General features: G+C 36.3%; 1 protein-coding gene across 1 annotated transcript in view; it reads right to left on the bottom strand.

Annotated features, from left to right (window-relative positions):
- FGF16 (fibroblast growth factor 16) overlaps window positions 1-23,198 on the bottom strand; it is a 54,868-nt gene that overhangs the window by 5,300 nt on the left and 26,370 nt on the right. The window contains exon 2 of the mRNA XM_053691628.1: window positions 5,712-5,815. Coding sequence (XP_053547603.1) covers window positions 5,712-5,815 — 104 coding nt within the window. The remainder of the gene's footprint in view (window positions 1-5,711; window positions 5,816-23,198) is intronic.

Below are 23,198 nucleotides of genomic sequence, written 5' to 3'. Positions count from 1 at the left end.
GTGTAGTGTGTGTGTATGTGTTAGAGTACTTGTGCGTGTCTATGTGTTAGAGTGCTTGTGTCTGTGTATGTGTTAGAGTGCTTGTGTGTGTGTGTATGTGGTGTGTGTGTGTATGTGTGTAGTGCGTGTGTGTGTTTAACCTCTTAATTGACAGAAATGGACATGGCTACAACAAGTATGCATAAAATCAACAGTGTGTATGTGTGTGTGTGTCTTTTTGTGTGTTTTAGTGTTTGTGTGTGTTAGTATGAGTGTTTAAAGTCTTAAAGGGCTATTTTCGAAAAAACTGAAAACTAAATTACATGCTCTAATTTGCAGGGTTTAAACTCATAGTAATGACCCAATCAGTAGCAGCAGTCTAATTACCCAGAGGCTGATGGATCAGCATCAGTTTCTCGTATCCGTGCCCCTGTTCTCATGTTATTATACTATGAAAAGTGATCAGTGTGAAGGGACCTTTTGTAATATGTAAAAGAGGGTATTTTAACATTTGCATTATAGTTTTAGTTTCTGAAAAATATACGTTTCTCTTGCTTTTATGTTTGTGGACAAGTGTCCTTGTCTACCAATAAAGCTTTAGAAGTTGTCCTTATTTGCAAGTTTGAATCTATGGACCAAAGCCCAGATTGGCTCCCCCAATTGAGGCAAATGTTGCATGGAGTTCGGCTAGTGACAAATAATTGCATTAAAAAGGATGTTAATCTGTTTAAATAACATTTACATGTGTGCTGTATGTACTCATAAGTAACTATCTCCCCTATGACAACATTTACAAGAGGACCACCAATTTAATAGATGTTCATTTTTTTCTCCTGAAAGAAAATTGTATTATTTAATTTTAGTTTTAATTTGAGGGATGTAAACCTGATGTAGGATTCACACAGACATGTCAAGAGCTCAACCAAAAGAGTGTTTCCCTCACGTTTCAATTTGCACTTTGTTGCTCCTGTGTTAAAGTTACTGATCAAGACAACAAAGAAGCAATTTTGACCTTGGTGAATTTCTTACACTTTGCCCTATTCCACCACAACATGGCAGGAGTCAGTGTCGGCCCCTAAAACCCCTAAAACCTGTTCTCTTTTAGCCAATCAGCTGCTGCTTGTAGTTTCCATAAGTAGAAAGTGTCATTGCTCCAGCGCCTCCCCTTATATGCTCTAGCGCCTACTGGGGAGACCCACCTCTCACTTTCAGTATTACTGTCTTATAGCTACTGCAGCACCATTCTCTGTGAGTACCACTCCAAATCACCTGCAAATGCCATCACTGGAAACAGCATTACATTTTATTTCAGGTGCACCATATGGAATGGCACACTGTTAAAGGAATAAAAGGGAAACATTTACCTTTAGCACATACATATTTATATAAATTATACATAAAGATCAACACAAATGTTTCCTCTTAGGGACAGTTATCCCATTAAATAAAGTGCACTCCAGCAAGCTGTATACTAGTTTGGCACTGTTGTGACCGACGTTGCCCCTCCTGACAAATTAAGGCTTTTCTTGTGGTCACGTGACACCAACCTCAAGGTACACATCCCACATATTTTAGGAGGAGTCACTGTGAATTCATAACCTTAGCTGGGACAGCACGTGGCTGAGTGCACTGAAACTCCCAAAAACCATTCTGTTTGAGAGAAACAGTTCCTAATATTAGGGACACTAAACCATTAATTCCTAAAATGTATTTTCATTATTTATTTTACCTGCCTTTCATATAATCTTCCCTCAACTGCTTGATCAGTGCAGCTCATTTGTATATGTCCATAGTAAGGGGATCGAATAAACATATTTAAGGGAGAGCAACACCTTGTAATTGAAACAATCTCCCAATAGATTGACATATCAGAACCTTGTTTGCTAACATTGTTTTTCAATATCCAAACCCACCACCACCACCACCGTAGGCTTAAGTTCTGTGTCTGTTAGCTTTTTCAGTTTTCGGGTCTGGAAAATCCATACGTTTCAGACTTAAATTACTGGCAAAGGGGGCAAAATAAACAATGTAAGCATATTGCAAAGTTCTTTTACTATGTATGATCAAGTATTTTATAATACAATTTTAAAGTGTTTGAGAGAAACAGTTCCTAATATTAGGGACACAAGAGGTTTTCAATGGGCAATTGGATATGTTTATGGACTGAAAAACAATGTACATTTTGCTATACAGTGCATTTAGTTTAGGTGTGTTACTTTATATGTAGGGCCTGACAAATTCTATACATTGCTCTTCATTTTGGAGTCTTCCATATTCATTTCACATACAAAGTTATATACAATATCTATCTTACTCTTCTTTATTTGATCTCATTTAGAGTATATGCAGGGAAAAGACTGCTTCTGTGTATCTAGAGTAAAAAGCTAAAAGAGAACATTTCCTGGCTGATGTTGCTGACTTCTTGATATTGTGTCTCCCTTTCCACTGATTCCATAAACTGGCAGAGTAGTGGTGGGAAGACGATGGACAGTTGTGGGACATATGGTGGGCAGCCATTATACTGGGGGTGGGGGTGAGGAGGGCTAGTGCCACTGCTCCAAATGCATGTCACCTTAAAGGTGCATGAAACCCAAAATTTCATTGATCATTTCATGATTCAGACAGAGCATACAATTTTAAACAACTTTCTAATTTACTTCTATTATCTAATCTGTTTTATTCTCTTGGTATAATTTAAGGAGCAGCAGTGCACTACTAGTTTCTAACTGAACACATGGGTGAGCCAATCACATTCAATATATATATGCAGCCACCAATCAACAGCTAGAACCTAGTTTCTCTGCTTTGCATGAACTTGCCTAGATAAACCTTTCAGCAAATGATAACAAGAGAAGGAAGCAAATTAAATAATAGAAGTAAATTGGAAAGTTGTTTAAAATTGTATTCTCTATTTGAATCATGAAAGAAAATGTTTGGGTTTCATGTCCCTTTAAATTAAGAACATACCAGCTCAGTATTTGCTGCAGACATTCTCACAGCCAGTCAAAAGCTGATATGGTTGTAATGTGTGGGGTAGCATATTTGGAGGGCATTGAAAAGCACGTTTGTGCCTTCAACCGTTTACAAAAGGAGTAAAGGTGCCTTATTGAGAAGAGGGACAAAAATGCCCTTTCAAATAAAAAATGCTTCACGTTACAGTGAAATAAATGTATTTCTTTACACTGTTTTAAGAAGTGTTTAAGAATCAGTGTTACATAACATGAGAGGGTGTTGCACCTCTGGGAGCAAACATATCGCAGTAGCTTGTTCTATGGGATGGTGCCCAGTTTTCTAAACAGCCATTCCTCTAGGCGCAAAGGGCAGGATATCCATATCCAGTAGCCCCATTTCTCTTGGAATCTGCATTCCATCTGCTTATATGAACAACAAGAGGTGAAGATGTTCACCTAGGAACAAACATCAGACGCTTGTACCATGTGACAGTGTCTAACCCTGGTGCAGCCTCTTATTTATATTATTTCTATTTGTTACCCTCACAAAGATTCTACCTCACTATACAGGAGGTACTATAAATAAATACTAGAGAAGCTGAGACAGAAGGATTAGAACGTTTTACTCCCTAGAGAGCTATCTACTTTGAAGGGAAAATAAAGTCCAAATTAAACTTTCATGATTCAGATGGGGCATGTAATTTTAAACGTTATAATTTACTTTTATAAGCAAATGTGTGTTGTTCTCCTGTTATTCTTAGTTGAAAGCTAAACCTAGGTAGGCTCATATGCTAATTTCTAAACCCTTGAAGGCCGCCGCTAATCTGAATGCATTTGACATTTTCACAGCTAGAGGGCGCTAGTTCATGTGTTTCATATAGATAACACTGTGCTTATGCACGTGAAGTTATTTAAGAGTCAGCACTTATTGCCTGAAATGCAAGTCTGTCAATAGATCTGAGATAAGGAGGCAGTCTGCAGAAGCTTAGATACAAGGTAATTACAGAGGCAAAAAGTATATTTTTATAACAGTGTTGGTTATGCAAAAATGGAGAATGGTAAATAAAGGGATTATCTATCTTTTTAAACAGTAACATTTTTTGGTGTTTACTATCCCTTTAATGCGCATTTAAGAACCTAAAGTGTTTCAGTATATAAAATGAATCTGTGAGTTTGTTATTTAAACTGAAAATATCTGAGGTATCACATACAATAAATTCCTTTCATTATTCTTATAGCCGCACTTTTGAAGCCTACAACTAAAGAACTCTCGGTTCTCAAGCATCATTCCTGCATAAGTCTCCTTTTTCTTGCAAGCGTTAAACTGTTAATGGGAAGTACGTTTAACCAGCTGCAGCGCCAGTCACCTCTCATCTACTTTGTAAATCCCCTCAACTAAGGATCATAACAAGCCTTGGGCATTGCAGAGGTGGATCTTCCAACAACCTAATTACTAACTTCTTATCAGCTCAGCAGATCAAGGTTTATTCAAATTAAAGAATGTGATTGGCACAAGACAACACAGTCTTATGTAAAAGAAAAAAATGGGTGAGGCTGTACTAGGGTACTAACAGCTGAGAGACATAACATTGCTTCTGAAAATATTATACTGGAAAAATAATTATGTCACAAATGATATGCTGGTATATAATATTATACTGGTAAAATTATTATGTCACAAATGATATACTGGTATATAATATTATACTGGTAAAATAATTATGTCACAAATGATATGCTGGTATATAATATTATACTGGTAAAATAATTATGTCACAAATGATATGCTGGTATATAATATTATACTGGTAAAATAATTATGTCACAAATGATATACTGGTATATAATATTATACTGGTAAAATAATTATGTCACAAATGATATGCTGGTATATAATATTATACTGGTAAAATTATTATGTCACAAATGATATGCTGGTATATAATATTATACTGGTAAAATAATTATGTCACAAATTATATAGTTTATGATAACCTACTGTCTGATTAACTACAGTTATGATTTCCTATATGATTTCAGAATGTGATACTTTGGTGAAGCTGTCTAGATGTAGATCTCTTTCCAGCTATTGTGTCATACTGTATGTTTTAATTTTATTCACCTAAGTTGTCCTCTGTGTTTTTAAAGAGGTAAAATGTACAGCCAATAACCAGCAATACCACGCACCAGGAGCCAATTACAAGCCATAATAATACCTCCCACCAGGAGCAATATCGGCTTTCTTCAAATAGCCCAGTCACTAACAATATCCTTATCTGGAGGAAAATAGGGGTGTCTGGGGAGCGCAACTTTAAATATGGGTTTAAACCCTTTTCAGGGCTCAACACATAGTAAAATAACGATATTCATTTACAAATAAAATGCTCAAACAAAATAGAATATTTTATAGGGATATTAAACTCAAATTGTTTAATTATTCTTAATTAAAAAAAACTTTGTTATGCATTATGTATTATTTATTTTGCCTGCTTTCCTCTAATTTAACTCTGAAAATTGTAGTATCCCCAACCGCACTGCATTCCATGCCCATGGAATGCAGAATTTCTATTTGTTACTAATTGGCTACTGTAAATGAAGTAAGATAAACAACATTTAAGAGGCTTTCCTATTTTAATAGAACTACTGTATGTCACATTATTATTATAATTATTAATATTAATAATAATTAGTGAGGAATGGTTGCCATCTGTGACGTTTGTACTAAAGGCAAGGGATATTCTATATTTTAATAATAGTTAATCTAAAAAAATTCAAACTTACCGACCCATACAGTTCGCCTCTCTCATTCATCCCCAGGTATAATCCAGAGTCCACACCACGAATACTAACCAGACCAACAGCCAGGCTTATAAACTCCAAGATACCTAAAGAACAAACATAAAGATAAGAAACTTAATAAAAGAAACATAGAATTACATATTGCTATAAATATATTTTTTCCGTTATAGGATAGTATCATGTAAGATAATTGTAGTGTTGTGCTTTTTTTGGAATGCTCTGCTATGTTTTTAACAATGAGTCTGTGAAACATTTATTATATATATATATATATATATTGGCATGTACAAAATCACTGTCATAAGATATTATAAAAATATGTCACAGTTGTGTGTCTGTGAGGGGGTGGGGGAGGTGCATCCCTGACAATTAATAGAGCTATAGGAGTTGTCTCATTCAGCCAGTGGGCAAATTGACCCTAGGGATGAAGTATGCACAAACATATATGTCTTGTTAATTTCAATAATCAGTTTAATAAAGTTTAAATTGCTCTTTATTATTTTCAAGCAACACTTTTAATATATATTTAATTGCTGCACTGTATTTTTTAAATTTTAATGTCCTTTAAAAATTTTAATTAACAGAAATATTATTGCGTTGCAATATACATCTATTATTTACTGTGTTTGCTTTTGCAGTAGATAGCTCTGAAATGTATGCTTATTCTACAGAATGGGTGCTTTTCATACACAAAAATAAACCTAAAGGAGCAATCTCCAATACATTTTATATTCTGCAGCTGTAAAACTGTCTACTTGCCTAATTACATCTATCTCGCTATACATTAATTAAGGCCTTATCTTACATATTTGTCTGTACACAATCGTCAATACGTAGAGCAATTGAATTTTATTTTTTTATTACCTATTTCACTCCACTAAGAACTTGATTACTGCTTGCTGCATATTGTTTTCATAGTATATACTGTATATATATATATATATATATATAAAAATATATATATATATATATATATATATATACATATATATATATATATATTCATTCATTCATTCATTCAGGATCTGTTGTGGTTTTAACAGGCAAAAACAACAATTCTAAATTGAAAAATGGAGGTAAAGGAAATATTTATAAAACAAGTTGATATGCTCCAGCATATAAAACAGAGAATTGGAAACACATTAAGGGGTCGATCCGATATAGATCGTAGTTTGCGGCGCAAGCGAGGGAACCCGCATCGCCCGCAGTTTCAGCTCGCAACTCGAGCTATCCCATATACTACGCCGTCAGATGCTAAAGTGCCGTAAGTCTGATAAACCAGCGATGTCCAGAAATCTGCGCAAGTACAAATTTCTGGCGTCGCCAGTGACTTACGGCATGTTAGAAACTGCCGGCGCCTACACAACCTGACTAAAGTCTAAATCACCCGCACTGTCTAACACGCCTCCCTAACATAGCCCGACAAGTCTAACACGCCTCCCTAACATAGCCCGACACGTCTAACCCTCTATCCGCTATCCCCCCTCACTAGCCTAACAATAAAATATGTATTAACCCCTAAACCGCCACTCCCAAACCCCGCCGCAACTTAATAAAATTATTAACCCCTAAACCGCCGCTCCCGGAGCCCGCCGCAACCTAATAAAATTATTAACCCCTAAACCGCCGCCAGCTATATTAAATCTATAACCCCCTAAAGTGAGCCCCTAACACCGCCGCCATCTACCTTACCTACCTCCTAAAGTGAGCCCCTACACCGCCGCTATCTATTGTAAAATTATTAACCCCTAATCTAATCCCCCTATACCGCCGCCAGCTATATTAAATTATTTAACCCCTGAAATACTAAACTATCCCTACCACTAAACCTAAGTCTAACCCTACAAATAGCCCTTAAAAGGGCTTTTTGCGGGGCATGCCCCAAAGAATTCAGCTCTTTTGCCAGGGCTTTTGGCGGGGCTTAAAAGGGCTTTTGGCGGGGCTTTGTCACAAAGTAAACTGCTCTTTCGCCTACAATCTACATCCCCCTACACCGCGGCCACCTATAATAAATGTATTAACCCCTAATCTAATCCCCTTACACCGCCGCCAGCTATATTAACTATATTAACCCTAATTATATTTGGGTTAATATAGTTAATATAGTTATTATATTATATATATTAACTATATTAACCCTAATTATATTAGGGTTAATATAGTTAATATCGTTATTATATTATATATATATATATAAAGTATAATAACCCTATCTAACTCTAACATCCCTAACTAAACTCTTATTAAAATAAATCTAATATTAATATTGTTAATTAAAATATTCCTATTTAAATCTAAATACTTACCTATAAAATAAACCCTAAGATAGCTACAATATAATTAATAATTACATTATAGCTATGTTAGGGTTTATATTTATTTTACAGGTAAATTGTTAATTATTTTAACTAGGTATAATAGCTATTAAATAGCTATTAACTATTTAATAGCTACCTAGTTAAAATAATTACCCAATTACCTGTAAAATAAATCCTAACCTAAGTTACAAATACACCTACACTATCAATAAATTAAAGAAACTACAAATATCTATCTAAAAATACAATTAAATAAACTAAACTAAATTACAAAAACAAACAAACACTAAATTACAAAAAATAAAAAAAAAGATTACAAGATTTTTAAGCTAATTATACCTATTCTAAGCCCCCTAAGAAAATAATAAAGCCCCCCAAAATAAAAAAATTCCCTACCCTATTCTAAATTAAAAAAAGTTCAAAGCTCTTTTACCTTACCAGCCCTTAAAAGGGCCTTTTGTGGGGGCATGCCCCAAAGAAAACTGCTCTTTTGCCTGCAAAAAAACACACAATACCACCCCCCAACATTACAACCCACCACCCACATACCCCTAATCTAACCCAAACCCCCCTTAAATAAACCTAACACTACCCCCCCCTGAAGATCTCCCTACCTTGTATTCACCCAGCCGGGCCGAACTCCTCATCCGATCCGAGCGATGTGTTCCAGCAAGCGGCAGTGAAGTCTTCTTCCATCCGGGCGATGTGTTCCAGCAAGCGGCAGAGAGTCTTCTTCCATCGGCGATGTCTTCAAGCAAATCGGCATCTTCAATCTTCTTTCTTCGCTCCTCCGTCGCGGAGCATCCTTCCGGCACGACGACTTCCCGACGAATGAGGTTCCTTTAAATGACGTCATCCAAGATGGCGTCCGTCGAATTCCGATTGGCTGATAGGATTCTATCAGCCAATCGGAATTAAGGTAGAAAAATCTGATTGGCTGATTGAATCAGCCAATCAGATTCAAGTTCAATCCGATTGGCTGATTGGTTCAGCCAATCGGATTGAACTTGAATCTGATTGGCTGATTCAATCAGCCAATCAGATTTTTCTACCTTAATTCCGATTGGCTGATAGAATCCTATCAGTCAATCGGAATTCGACGGACGCCATCTTGGATGATGTCATTTAAAGGAACCTCATTCGTCGGGAAGTCGTCGTGCCGGAAGGATGCTCCGCGGCGGAGGAGCGAAGAAAGAAGATTGAAGATTTGCCGATTTGCTTGAAGACATCGCCGATGGAAGAAGACTCTCTGCCACTTGCTGGAACACATCGCCCGGATGGAAGAAGACTTCACTGCCGCTTGCTGGAACACATCGCCCGGATCGGATGAGGAGTTCGGCCCGGCTGGGTGAATACAAGGTAGGGAGATCTTCAGGGGGGTAGTGTTAGGTTTATTTAAGGGGGGTTTGGGTTAGATTAGGGGTATGTGGGTGGTGGGTTGTAATGTTGGGGGGTGGTATTGTGTGTTTTTTTGCAGGCAAAAGAGCAGTTTTCTTTGGGGCATGCCCCCACAAAAGGCCCTTTTAAGGGCTGGTAAGGTAAAAGAGCTTTGAACTTTTTTTAATTTAGAATAGGGTAGGGAATTTTTTTATTTTGGGGGGCTTTATTATTTTATTAGGGGGCTTAGAATAGGTGTAATTAGCTTAAAAATCTTGTAATCTTTTTTTTATTTTTTGTAATTTAGTGTCTTTTTTTTTTAGTAATTTAGTTTAGTTTATTTAATTGTATTTTTAGATAGATATTTGTAGTTTCTTTAATTTATTGATAGTGTAGGTGTATTTGTAACTTAGGTTAGGATTTATTTTACAGGTAATTGGGTAATTATTTTAACTAGGTAGCTATTAAATAGTTAATAACTATTTAATAGCTATTATACCTAGTTAAAATAATTAACAATTTACCTGTAAAATAAATATAAACCCTAACATAGCTATAATGTAATTATTAATTACATTGTTGCTATCTTAGAGTTTATTTTATAGGTAAGTATTTAGATTTAAATAGGAATATTTTAGTTTATAATATAAATTAGATTTATTTAATAAGAATTTAGTTAGGGGTGTTAGGGTTAGATAGAGTTAATATAGTTTATATAAATACTATAGTAACTATATTAACCCTAATATAATTAGGGTTAATATAGTTAATATATATAATGTAATAACTATATTAACTATAATATACTTAGGGTTAATATAGATAATATAGCTGGCGGCGGGGTAGGTAGATTAAATTAGGGGTTAATAATTTTAATATAGATGGCGGCGGTGTAAGGGGTTCACATTAGGGGATAGATCAGTTAGATGGTGGCGATTTTAGGGGCTCACAGTAGGGGGGTTAGTTTATGTAGATGGCGGCGGTTTAGGGGTTAAATACTTTATTAGGGATTGCGGCGGGGGATCGCGGTTGACAGGGAGATAGACATTGCGCATGCGTTAGGTGTTAGGTTTTATTTAGCAGATCGAGGTTGACAGGGAGATAGACATTGCGCATGCGTTAGGTGTTAGGTTTATTTTAGCAGCCAGTTTAGGGAGTTACGGGGCTCCAATAGTCAGCGTAAGGCTTCTTACGGCTGCTTTTTGTGGCGAGGTGAAAATGGAGTAAGATTTCTCCATTTTCGCCACGTAAGTCCTTACGCTGTATATTGGATACCAAACTGCGCGGGTTTGGTATACCTGCCTATGGCCCAAAAAACTACGGGCGACGGCAGAAATATACGCGCGTAACTTCTAGGTTACGCCGTATATAGGATACTAAACCCGCGCAAATATTGGCGTCGCCAGCTTTTGCGGGCGACGATTTTTATCGGATCGACCCCATCATTGGAGAACATTTTACGGTACAATGTCTCCTTATGCTCTCCTTACAGTATTCTAGTTATTTGACATTGCAAAAAGTTGTTTAACAAAACGTTATTCAATGGTTATTTCTAAGCCACTGTTACATGATAGAATACTTGGGTAAAAATTGAGTTTAGTATTTTATAGTATTTTCTTGTCCCTTCCACATTATTTCACTGTAGAAATTGGTTTATGGGTTCATTTCAGGGCTGTGACAAATATAGAAGACAAAAAAAATATTGCAGCTATTTTTGGGTGCAAAAACACCCTGGGCTAGATTATGAGTGGAACACTATTTATTGCTCCTGTATGTATTACAAGTTGAAAGTAAAAAAAAATACACACTAGAACTAACCCAACACGTGCAAAAAGACGTTTTTATAAGATTGTGCTGACAAGACCTTTTTCCTGCTGGTGAACTATTGGGAGGCTTCTAAAGCTTCTCCCGGACCACAGCCTGGGATCTGTTGTCAGTGTACTAGCCGCTCTCAAGCACCGGTCACAGCACGGTGCAACCAAATCTGGTGAGCCTTAATTTATCTGCACGTTCACATACCAATCTGTCCGTAATACACTATGAGGTGCCCTCTTCTTTTGTCTTCATTCTCACAGATTGCCCAACACACCGGGTTCTAAAACGGAGCAGCCACCTTTTTTCACCTTGTACCCAGAGGAGCACAGATCATTGTGTCAGCTGCTGGTGTTTATCAACTGCATCATAGGTGCTGCTGGTGTTTATGAACTGCATCATAGGTGCTGCTGGTGTTTATGAACTGCATCATAGGTGCTGCTGGTGTTTATGAACTGCATCATAGGTGCTGCTGGTGTTTATGAACTGCATCATAGGTGCTGCTGGTGTTTATGAACTGCATCATAGGTGCTGCTGGTGTTTATGAACTGCATCATAGGTGCTGCTAGTGTTTATGAACTGCATCATAGGTGCTGCTGGTGTTTATGAACTGCATCATAGGTGCTGCTGGTGTTTATGAACTGCATCATAGGTGCTGCTAGTGTTTATGAACTGCATCATAGGTGCTGCTGGTCTTTATGGACTACATCATAGGTGCTGCTGGTGTTTATGAACTGCATCATAGGTGCTGCTGGTGTTTATGAACTGCATCATAGGTGCTGCTGGTGTTTATGAACTGCATCATAGGTGCTGGCTGCTGGTGTTTATGAACTGCATCATAAGTGCTGCTGGTGTTTATGAACTGCACCGAGAATTGTTATACAAGGTTTCATTCTGACTCTAACATTTCATTGTTAACCTACATATATATTGTTTTATGCCATCACTGTTTATTTTTCATTCTATTACCATTATATATATATATTAGGGGTCTTATTCTGTATGCAAATTTTGTTTTGGATATTATACAAGTATTTGGTGCGCTCTCTCAGGATACCCTCTCGGGTTTCCATTTGCTGTTTGTTCCAGATATATATATTTGAGTATCTATTTATAAATACTTAGAACATATTCCCTTAAATACATATACTTTTACATGTTTTAAGCTACTTGACTGAAATATATACCTCAGAGATATTGCGGGTTCGTTTCTAGAGTTTTTTGTTTTCCAGTGCATATAAAATTTATATTTACACTATATTGTAGTCTATTAAGTTTGCAATAGCATTATGTCTAAAAACAATGCACATACCTTAATTTAAAAATACTTTATTGCTAAAAAATGCTAACCATAATCTGAGCCTTCAGTGAGTCGTAATATGTTTGCTGGTGGTGTGTTTATATGTTTATTTATGTATATGTGTATACATGTGTATTTATGTGTTTATATGTGTATATATGTTGGAAAAATAACAACAATATACTTGCTCAATACAGAGTTGCCACAAACCTTTAATTTTAAAAAGAGCAATTTCTGCGAAGTGCAATAAAGGGAATTGCAATAAAACGAGGTATGACTGTATATATACATATATATATATGTATACATATGTATTAATGTGTTTATATGTGTATTTATGTCTGTAAAATACATATGTACACACATTTATACACACACATACATATTTATATATATCTATATATCTATATATATAAATACATACATATACATGTTTAGACATGCATATGTATGTACAGTATCTCTATATTAAAGTCCTTTGCCTGCCTTTTTTTCCCCTAACACCTCATATATTTGAGCCCTTATAACTTTTTATTGCAATTTTTTAAAATAATTTTTATAAGATGGTGTTATGAGTGTAACTGTAATAGTGTGTTTTGTGCAACGTTTTAGTCTTGCGTCAGTTAACCAGAGCTCTGACGTCACAATATCCCGATGAGTGTTAAATAAAATTGTGCTTGCGTTTACGTTCAACATGTAATAGGCACGTTACATCTCATGTGTGCATAAAGCCGCGGTAAACCAGTTTTTGCTTGCATGCAACAGTTAGCATGCCACTTGTATTCTAGCCCTCTGTTCTCCCCATAGACTTTGCCCAGGCAGCAGCCTCACTCTGCAGACACATTGTTACAAATACTGATAGTTTGTATTTTGTAAACTACCATTTCACAAATGTTTTACCAAAAGTATGTGAGTGGTTTATTATTAAACTTAATATCTTTTTTTGTAATCAGATCTAGATAAAAATGCTCAGAAAACACCTGAAATTATTTCAAACTATATAAAATGTAAAAAGTATAAATGTTGTTTTTTCCTTCCAAAGCTGCAGGTTTATGTTTTTTATACTTTCTTTAAACCTTTATCTACCAGCAGGGGATGCATTGCTATCTAAAGTGTTTCAACATTAACATATGTATACATACATATAACTACATCCAAGCAAAGGCACTCTTCAGGTCCTTTTTACAATTCACTTTATATGCATGTGATGTTTTGGGGTTTACGCCCGTCTTCAGATATGAAAACTGATATATATATATAAATAGGTACATATTCCCAAATCTCAAATTCCAAAATCTAAACTTATTTCAATATCCAAATGTTTTCATTAATATTTTTAAAAAATAATATATATATATATATATATATATATATATATATAAAATTATTATTTTTCCTGCCTGTAAATCACAAAAGTTTTTTTAAAAAAGATATAAAACTACCTTTAGTGACATGTGTAAGCTATATTATGAAATTGAAATAGTACCTAAATGACATAAGATATTGTTGTTTACAGTTGGTTCCACGCCTCATCCCAATGGTCCCATTATAAAGTTGCAAGTATTCCAAAATCCAAACTATTCCATAATCCAAACTATTCCATAATTCAAACTTTTTCTGGTCCCAAGCAGTTTGGATAAAGTGTTTTCTACCTGTGTGCGTTTATATATATATATATATATATATATATATATATATATATATATATATATATATATATATATATATATATATATATATGTATATATATATATATATCATAAAAGACCTTTAAAATTGTTAGAAGCTTAAAACTAACAAATATATATTTTTTTAGCAAATGTACAGTATAGGAATAGTTATTCTTATCAAATTTGATTTATTATCTTGGTATCCTTTGTTGAAGAAGCACTGAAAGCTAGCTGAACATATAAGGTGAGTGAGTCCAATGACAAGAGACATGCAGGTGCAGTTGCAGCCACCAATCAGCGACTAGCTCTCAGTAGGGCACTGCTTCACTTGAGCCTACCTAGGTATGCTTTTTCAAAGTAAATAGGAAATTTGTTTAAAAGTGTATATTCTATCTGAACCATTGGCTTCATGCCCTTTTAACAGTAACACAGATATGCAACCAATACATGTTCACGGTCGGTATAAGACAGTACTCCTGATAGGGTTTGTATGCTCTGAGAACTTGTTTCTTGTAGTAGGACACAAACTCTAAAATATAATGCACATGAATGCATTTCAGTTTTGAAAATAATTTTTCCAATACACAAGTATTAATAAAAATGCTACTAGTAAAATGATCCCTGTTTCAATGGTAGCGTTTATCTAGTTTTTTTTTTACAAGCATCATGGTATTCAGGTCAATGTAGATAATAATAAAAAACAAATATAGAAATAAAGGTCATGTTTTAGTGAAACATCTAAGTGTGTTTAAAACTTAATGATAAATTATTATTAAAATTTTGTTTCTGAGTTAAAATCAGAATGCAAATTTATGCTAAGGAGTATTGCCTTTTTTTCCAAGAAAGGTGGCACTGGCAACCGTCCTTTTATTGTGCATGGATCATGTGTACATATGCTCTGCACACCCTCATTCAAACACCATGCCAACTTGTGAGTGGTGGCTCAGGCGGGAGGTGCCATGGCCTAGTCGTTGATAGGGCACAAGTCATGTTGTGGACATGACTGGGTAGAGCTAAGTGTGCTCAGAGCTATGAAGGGTATGTCCTAGGCCGAGCTGGGCAGATTAATGAAAACCAGGACACTGTGAAGCTGTGGCGGGAAGAGAGCTAGACATCTCAACATATGACAATCTCGCTGTATACGGGATGGTTGGGAAGTCTGGGTAATGAAAACTGTGCCATTACCAACACAACATATGCTCTCCAAGCAGACACATTGATTGTAATTACATAGAGCATGTGTTTATTGTTAAATTGATTATGTTCAAAATCTGATTGCATTCATGAGAATTGGATTTGTGTGTCCCTTTAAGTTACTCTGACCCAGGAACACTGTGTATCTAGACATCTGCATACTGTTCATAGTGGGAAATCCATCCATGTGAAGACTCGACTCTAGAACGAGAATATCCCATTAGGTCACATAGTTTATTCAGAACATACCCTTTACAATCTTTCACACTTCTGACTAAAAATATATTCATTTGTAGATATCCAGTGACATTTTGGCTCAGTGGGTTGAAGATGACTGGAAATGATTAGTTGTAATTAATGTCAGTTTTGAAAGGCAAGAACAAAGTGAGCTCATTAGAAGGGAAGGTACATCCTGCATATTACTGTGAAGCTCTGGCAATGTACCATCAGCACAAGGAGATAGCAGTAGAACTGAAAATGGATGCAGATGGGCTTGACAATATTGTGGATAAGAAGAAAAAATGGGGTTTATTTAGCAGCGCTAAAAAAAGCTAGGAAATGATGATACCAATCTAATTTATGTTTTATACAATCTATTTTATTTAAAAATTCTTATAACACATAAAAACAACAGCAAATGCTTTTCCTAATTAATAAAGGGACGTCTCCCTTATACAACACTTATAAAAACAGACTAGAACCATATAATCCTAGAATTTAAGGTATAAAGGAATTAATTCTATAGATAACATATGGCAAGCAACAAATTTCTAAGATAAATGGTGAATTAAATATTTAAAAGGCACAAATGTATCAATCCTAATAGCTTTACAGTTCTTCAGTAACAAATTCAGTTATAAAGTTACACAGTTACTTTCCTTGGACATATAATTGGCTCAGGTGTGCTGGATAGTTAAAAAGGCAAAAAACAGCCAATATTCTGATTTAGGTGCCAAAGCAATCGTGGTTAATGGAAATGGTTAATTTAACAGATGAATACCTTGATGTCTTTAAAGTTCAGTTTGCGTGTTTTAAAAAACGTAGTGCAAATTAGTGTAGAGGTACCTTAATCTGTCCTGGTTGCAACCGCTGATTATCTTCACTGTGAGGGATTCACAGACTGTTTGTTCCTGGTGTTTCTGATAAGTCACCTGACCTTCTCTTTGATTCAGAGGTCAGGGGTGATGATCCGTTCTGGTGATGTAGTTATCCTTTTTTTGTTTTCCTTTCTTCTTATAGCCCAAATATTGTTTTCATCTGGGTTCCCTCAGACTTCTTAAGGTTTGAAGAAATCTTTGGTCAGTGTTTAGCAGTAACACCGTATTCCCTGAAGTTACCAAAGGTAGATTTTAACTTGCAGGGTCAGGAGAAAAGTTTAAAGTTGCAGGGTCACACAGCTTTGTGACAGTAGTAAATGAAGTTTAGTAGAGTGTAGCAGGTCCCATTCAACGCGTTTCACCCTTCTGGGCTTTATCAAGAAGATTCTTGATAAAGCCCAGAAGGGTGAAACGCGTTGAATGGGACCTGCTACACTCTACTAAACTTCATTTACTACTGTCACAAAGCTGTGTGACCCTGCAACTTTAAACTTTTCTCCTGACCCTGCAAGTTAAAATCTACCTTTGGTAACTTCAGGGAATACGGTGTTACTGCTAAACACTGACCAAAGATTTCTTCAAACCTTAAGAAGTCTGAGGGAACCCAGATGAAAACAATATTTGGGCTATAAGAAGAAAGGAAAACAAAAAAAGGATAACTACATCACCAGAACGGATCATCACCCCTGACCTCTGAATCAAAGAGAAGGTCAGGTGACTTATCAGAAACACCAGGAACAAACAGTCTGTGAATCCCTCACAGTGAAGATAATCAGCGGTTGCAACCAGGACAGATTAAGGTACCTCTACACTAATTTGCACTACGTTTTTTAAAACACGCAAACTGAACTTTAAAGACATCAAGGTATTCATCTGTTAAATTAACCATTTCCATTAACCACGATTGCTTTGGCACCTAAATCAGAATATTGGCTGTTTTTTGCCTTTTTAACTATCCAGCACACCTGAGCCAATTATATGTCCAAGGAAAGTAACTGTGTAACTTTATAACTGAATTTGTTACTGAAGAACTGTAAAGCTATTAGGATTGATACATTTGTGCCTTTTAAATATTTAATTCACCATTTATCTTAGAAATTTGTTGCTTGCCATATGTTATCTATAGAATTAATTCCTTTATACCTTAAATTCTAGGATTATATGGTTCTAGTCTGTTTTTATAAGTGTTGTATAAGGGAGACGTCCCTTTATTAATTAGGAAAAGCATTTGCTGTTGTTTTTATGTGTTATAAGAATTTTTAAATAAAATAGATTGTATAAAATATAAATTAGATTGGTATCATCATTTCCTAGCTTTTTTTAGCGCTGCTAAATAAACCCCATTTTTTCTTCTTATCCACCATTTAGTTCTCTTTGAGGGAAGAACTTTTTTAGCAGCAGGAATCCACCTTTAGGCGCTCCTATCACACTACACATAAATACCTTGACAATATTGTGGACACACTTATTAAACAGCAAAAAAAGACCAAACAGCGGGGAGTTTGGGTCTAACCAGAAATGAAAGAACACGCAGTTCTTAGAAGACGCCCTCACCAAAGGATGAACTGGCCCTCTGGATGTGTTTAAGTGAGGATCTTTTTAATATACAATCCCAAATCCCTCTGCTGTACAGCCCCATATTACTTGGTCTTATTTGGCAGAAAAGACACAATCTCTGGGCCAGAGGTGGAATTTAATAAGGTCCCAACTGAACTTATTTTGGCTCATCAAGTGTTCCTGGAGTTACACCAACATTTTAGGGCTTCTACTATGTCTGTCTTTGATCTTCAGTTCTGATATTATCATCTTGTCTGCAAGGTCATAGGATTGCACACTATTTAACCTAAGGGTCAAACATGTAACCTAGAAGCCACCCAGGATACTGAGGAGACAGGCACACATTTGTTTAGGGGGCAGGTAGCGACTTTATAAAGGGATGCATGTAGGAGAATCCATAACTAGAATGTTAGATGTATGTCTCCTGGGATTTGTCACATCTTGCTATAGACACATCTGCTATACATTATTATGTTACAAGAACAATCAAGCAACCAAGATTTGTCATGAGTATTAAGTCTTTATGTTAGTGCTATGAGACTTTTTTTTTTAGAAACAACATTCTACAATTGTCTGCCAGTGTTTATTATATAAAAGGTATAGATGATCTTTTTGTTAAACCAAATATCTTAAAATTAGCAAAATAAAATGCTCTATTTTATTACAGCATGACATTTAAAACACTCTTCTTTTACTGTGTGTTTAATGCCTTTAGAGGGGTTAAACTTGTTGTCAAAGTTGCACTCTTGGAGCACTCTCATTTTACTTCAGATGAGCATATGGTCAGTGATTAGAACCTATGCATGTATGCCTGCTCCTTATTGGTTCAACAGCTTTCTATGGCCCAGGAGCACAACTTTGCTTATTTAGTTAAACCATTTGAAGGGTATAAACACAAAGTAAAATAACGTGATTTCTTTTTAAATAAATTATGCGACCAAAAGAAAACATTTTATTTTTACACCAAAATGTACCTTCAACCACCTGGGGGTCGATCCGATATAAATCGTCGCCCGCAAAAGCCGGCGACGCCAATATTTACGCTGATTTGGTATCCTATATACGGCGTAACCTAGAAGTTACGCGCGTATATTTCTGCCGTCGCCCGTAGTTTTTTGGGCCATAGGCAGGTATACCAAACCAGCGCAGTTTGGTATCCAATATGCAGCGTAAGGACTTACGTGGCGAAAATGGAGAAAACTTACTCCATTTTCACCTCGCCACAAAAAGCAGCCGTAAGAAGCCTTACGCTGACTATTGGAGCCCCGTAACTCCCTAAACTAACTAGAAAATAAACCTAACACCTAACGCATGCGCAATGTCTATCTCCCTGTCAACCGCGATCTGCTAAATAAAACCTAACACCTAACGCATGCGCAATGTCTATCTACCTGTCAACCGCGATCCCCCCCCCCCGAAATCCCTAATAAAGTTATTAACCCCTAAACCGCCGCTCCCGGACCCCGCCGCCATCTACATAAACTAACCCCCTACTGTGAGCCCCTAAAACAGCCGCCATCTACCTTATCTATCCCCTAATCTGACCCCTTACACCGCCGCCACCTATATAAAAATTATTAACCCCTAATCTAATCCCCCTATACCGCCGCCAGCTATATTAATATTATTAAGCCCTAATGTAAGCCCCTTACACCGCCGCCATCTCTATTAAAATGATTAACCCCTAATTTAATCTACCTACCCCGCCGCCAGCTATATTATCTATATTAACCCTAAGTATATTATAGTTAATATAGTTATTACATTATATATATTAACTATATTAACCCTAATTATATTAGGGTTAATATAGTTAATATAGTTACTATAGTATTTATATTAACTATATTAACTCTATCTAACCCTAACTAAATTTATATTAAATTAATCTAATTCATTTATAAACTAAAATATTCCTATTTAAATCTAAATTCTTACCTATAAAATAAACCCTAAGATAGCTACAATATAATTAATAATTACATTGTAGCTATGTTAGGGTTAATATTTATTTTACAGGTAAATTGTTAATTATTTTAACTAGGTATAATAGATATTAAATAGTTATTAACTATTTAATATCTACCTAGTTAAAATAATTACCCAATTACCTGTAAAATAAATCCTAACCTAAGTTATAAATACACCTACACTATCAATAAATTTAATAAACTACAAACATCTATCTAAAAATACAATTAAATTAACTAAACTAAATTACAAAAAAAAAAACACTAAATTACAAAAAATAAAAAAAAGATTACAAGATTTTTAAGCTAATTACACCTATTCTAAGCCCCCTAATAAAATAATAAACCCCCAAAATAAAAAAAATTCCCTGCCCTATTCTAAATTAAACAAATTTCAAAGCTCTTTACCTTACCAGCCCTTAAAAGGGCCTTTTGTGGGGCATGCCCCAAAGAATTCAGCTCTTTTGCATACAACAAATACAATCCCCCCCCCCATTACAACCCACCACCCACATACCCCTATTCTAAAACCACCCAAACCCCCCTTAAAAAAGCCTAACACTACCCCCCTGAAGATCTCCCTACCTTGTCTTCACCACACCGGGCCGAACTCCTGATCCGATCCGGGCGATGTCTTCCTCCAAGCGGCAAAGAAGAATTCTTCCTCCGGCGATGTCTTCCTCCAAGCGGCAAAGAAGAATTCTTCCTCCGGCGACGTCTTCCTCCAAGCGGCAGCAAAGTCTTCATTCTTCCGGCGGCATCTTCAATCTTCTTTCTTCGCTCCGCCGCCGCGGAGCATCCATCCCGGCCGACTGCTGTACTACGAATGAGGTACCTTTAAATGACGTCATCCAAGATGGCGTCCGCCGAATTCCGATTGGCTGATAGGATTCTATCAGCCAATCGGAATTAAGTTAGAAAAATCTGATTGGCTGATTGAATCAGCCAATCAGATTCAAGTTCAATCCGATTGACTGATCCAATCAGCCAATCAGATTGAGCTCGCATTCTATTGGCTGTTCCGATCAGCCAATAGAATGCGAGCTCAATCTGATTGGCTGATTGGATCAGCCAATCGGATTGAACTTGAATCTGATTGGCTGATTCAATCAGCCAATCAGATTTTTCTAACTTAATTCCGATTGGCTGATAGAATCCTATCAGCCAATCGGAATTCGGCGGACGCCATCTTGGATGACGTCATTTAAAGGTACCTCATTCGTAGTACAGCAGTCGGCCGGGATGGATGCTCCGCGGCGGCGGAACGAAGAAAGAAGATTGAAGATGCCGCCGGAAGAATGAAGACTTTGCTGCCGCTTGGAGGAAGACGTCGCCGGAGGAAGAATTCTTCTTTGCCGCTTGGAGGAAGACATCGCCGGAGGAAGAATTCTTCTTTGCCGCTTGGAGGAAGACATCGCCCGGATCGGATCAGGAGTTCGGCCCGGTGTGGTGAAGACAAGGTAGGGAGATCTTCAGGGGGGTAGTGTTAGGCTTTTTTAAGGGGGGTTTGGGTGGTTTTAGAATAGGGGTATGTGGGTGGTGGGTTGTAATGGGGGGGGGATTGTATTTGTTGTATGCAAAAGAGCTGAATTCTTTGGGGCATGCCCCACAAAAGGCCCTTTTAAGGGCTGGTAAGGTAAAGAGCTTTGAAATTTGTTTAATTTAGAATAGGGCAGGGAATTTTTTTTATTTTGGGGGTTTATTATTTTATTAGGGGGCTTAGAATAGGTGTAATTAGCTTAAAAATCTTGTAATCTTTTTTTTATTTTTTGTAATTTAGTGTTTTTTTTTTTTTTGTAATTTAGTTTAGTTAATTTAATTGTATTTTTAGATAGATGTTTGTAGTTTATTTAATTTATTGATAGTGTAGGTGTATTTATAACTTAGGTTAGGATTTATTTTACAGGTAATTGGGTAATTATTTTAACTAGGTAGATATTAAATAGTTAATAACTATTTAATATCTATTATACCTAGTTAAAATAATTAACAATTTACCTGTAAAATAAATATTAACCCTAACATAGCTACAATGTAATTATTAATTATATTGTAGCTATCTTAGGGTTTATTTTATAGGTAAGTATTTAGATTTAAATAGGAATATTTTAGTTTATAATATGAATTAGATTAATTTAATATAAATTTAGTTAGGGGTGTTAGGGTTAGATAGAGTTAATATAGTTAATATAAATACTATAGTAACTATATTAACCCTAATATAATTAGGGTTAATATAGTTAATATATATAATGTAATAACTATATTAACTATAATATACTTAGGGTTAATATAGATAATATAGCTGGCGGCGGGGTAGGTAGATTAAATTAGGGGTTAATCATTTTAATAGAGATGGCGGCGGTGTAAGGGGCTTACATTAGGGGTTAATAATTTTAATATAGATGGCGGCGGTGTTAGGGGCTCACTTTAGGGGGTTATAGATATAATATAGCTGGCGGCGGGGTACGGGAGCGGCGGTTTAGGGGTTAATAACTTTATTAGGTTGCGGCGGGGTACGGGAGCGGCGGTTTAGGGGTTAATAGCTTTTTTATTGTTAGGCTAGTGAGGGGGGATAGCGGATAGAGGGTTAGACGTGTCGGGCTATGTTAGGGAGGCGTGTTAGACAGTGCGGGCTATGTTAGGGAGGCGTGTTAGACAGTGCGGGTGTTTTAGACTTTAGTCAGGTTTTATAGGCGCCGGCAGTTTCTAACGTGGCGCAAGTCACTGGCGACGCCAGAAATTTGTACTTGCGCAGATTTCTGGACATCGCTGGTTTGTCAGACTTACGGCACGTTAGCATCTGACGGCGCCATATATGGGATAGCTCGAGTTGCGAGCTGAAACTGCGGGCGACGCCGGTTCCCTGTTTGCGCCGCAAACTGCGATCTATATCGGATCGCGCCCCTGATGCAAGAGAGATTTGCAAATCAGTGCATGTGAATGTATTGCAGCACCCTTTAAAATCTAAAGAGCAATTCAATGTGCCTGCTTTTTCCAGGTGATTGTTCTAACATCAGCTGCACTGATTCTAATGGTATGATTCAGAGGGACAGCTTGTAGCAGTTACTGCAGAGAGGAGTTGCATTGTGTACAGTGCAGAAAAGCAGAAGAAGTTGCTGGTATCCATATGGAAGCCGTCTATTGGTAGCAATTTCAGTCATAACACAGTAG

This window comes from Bombina bombina, chromosome 1, assembly GCF_027579735.1.
Source record: "Bombina bombina isolate aBomBom1 chromosome 1, aBomBom1.pri, whole genome shotgun sequence".
NCBI lineage: Eukaryota > Metazoa > Chordata > Amphibia > Anura > Bombinatoridae > Bombina > Bombina bombina.
The sequence above is the reverse complement of the archived record's forward strand: the minus strand, read 5'-3'. Positions and strand labels throughout refer to the sequence as shown.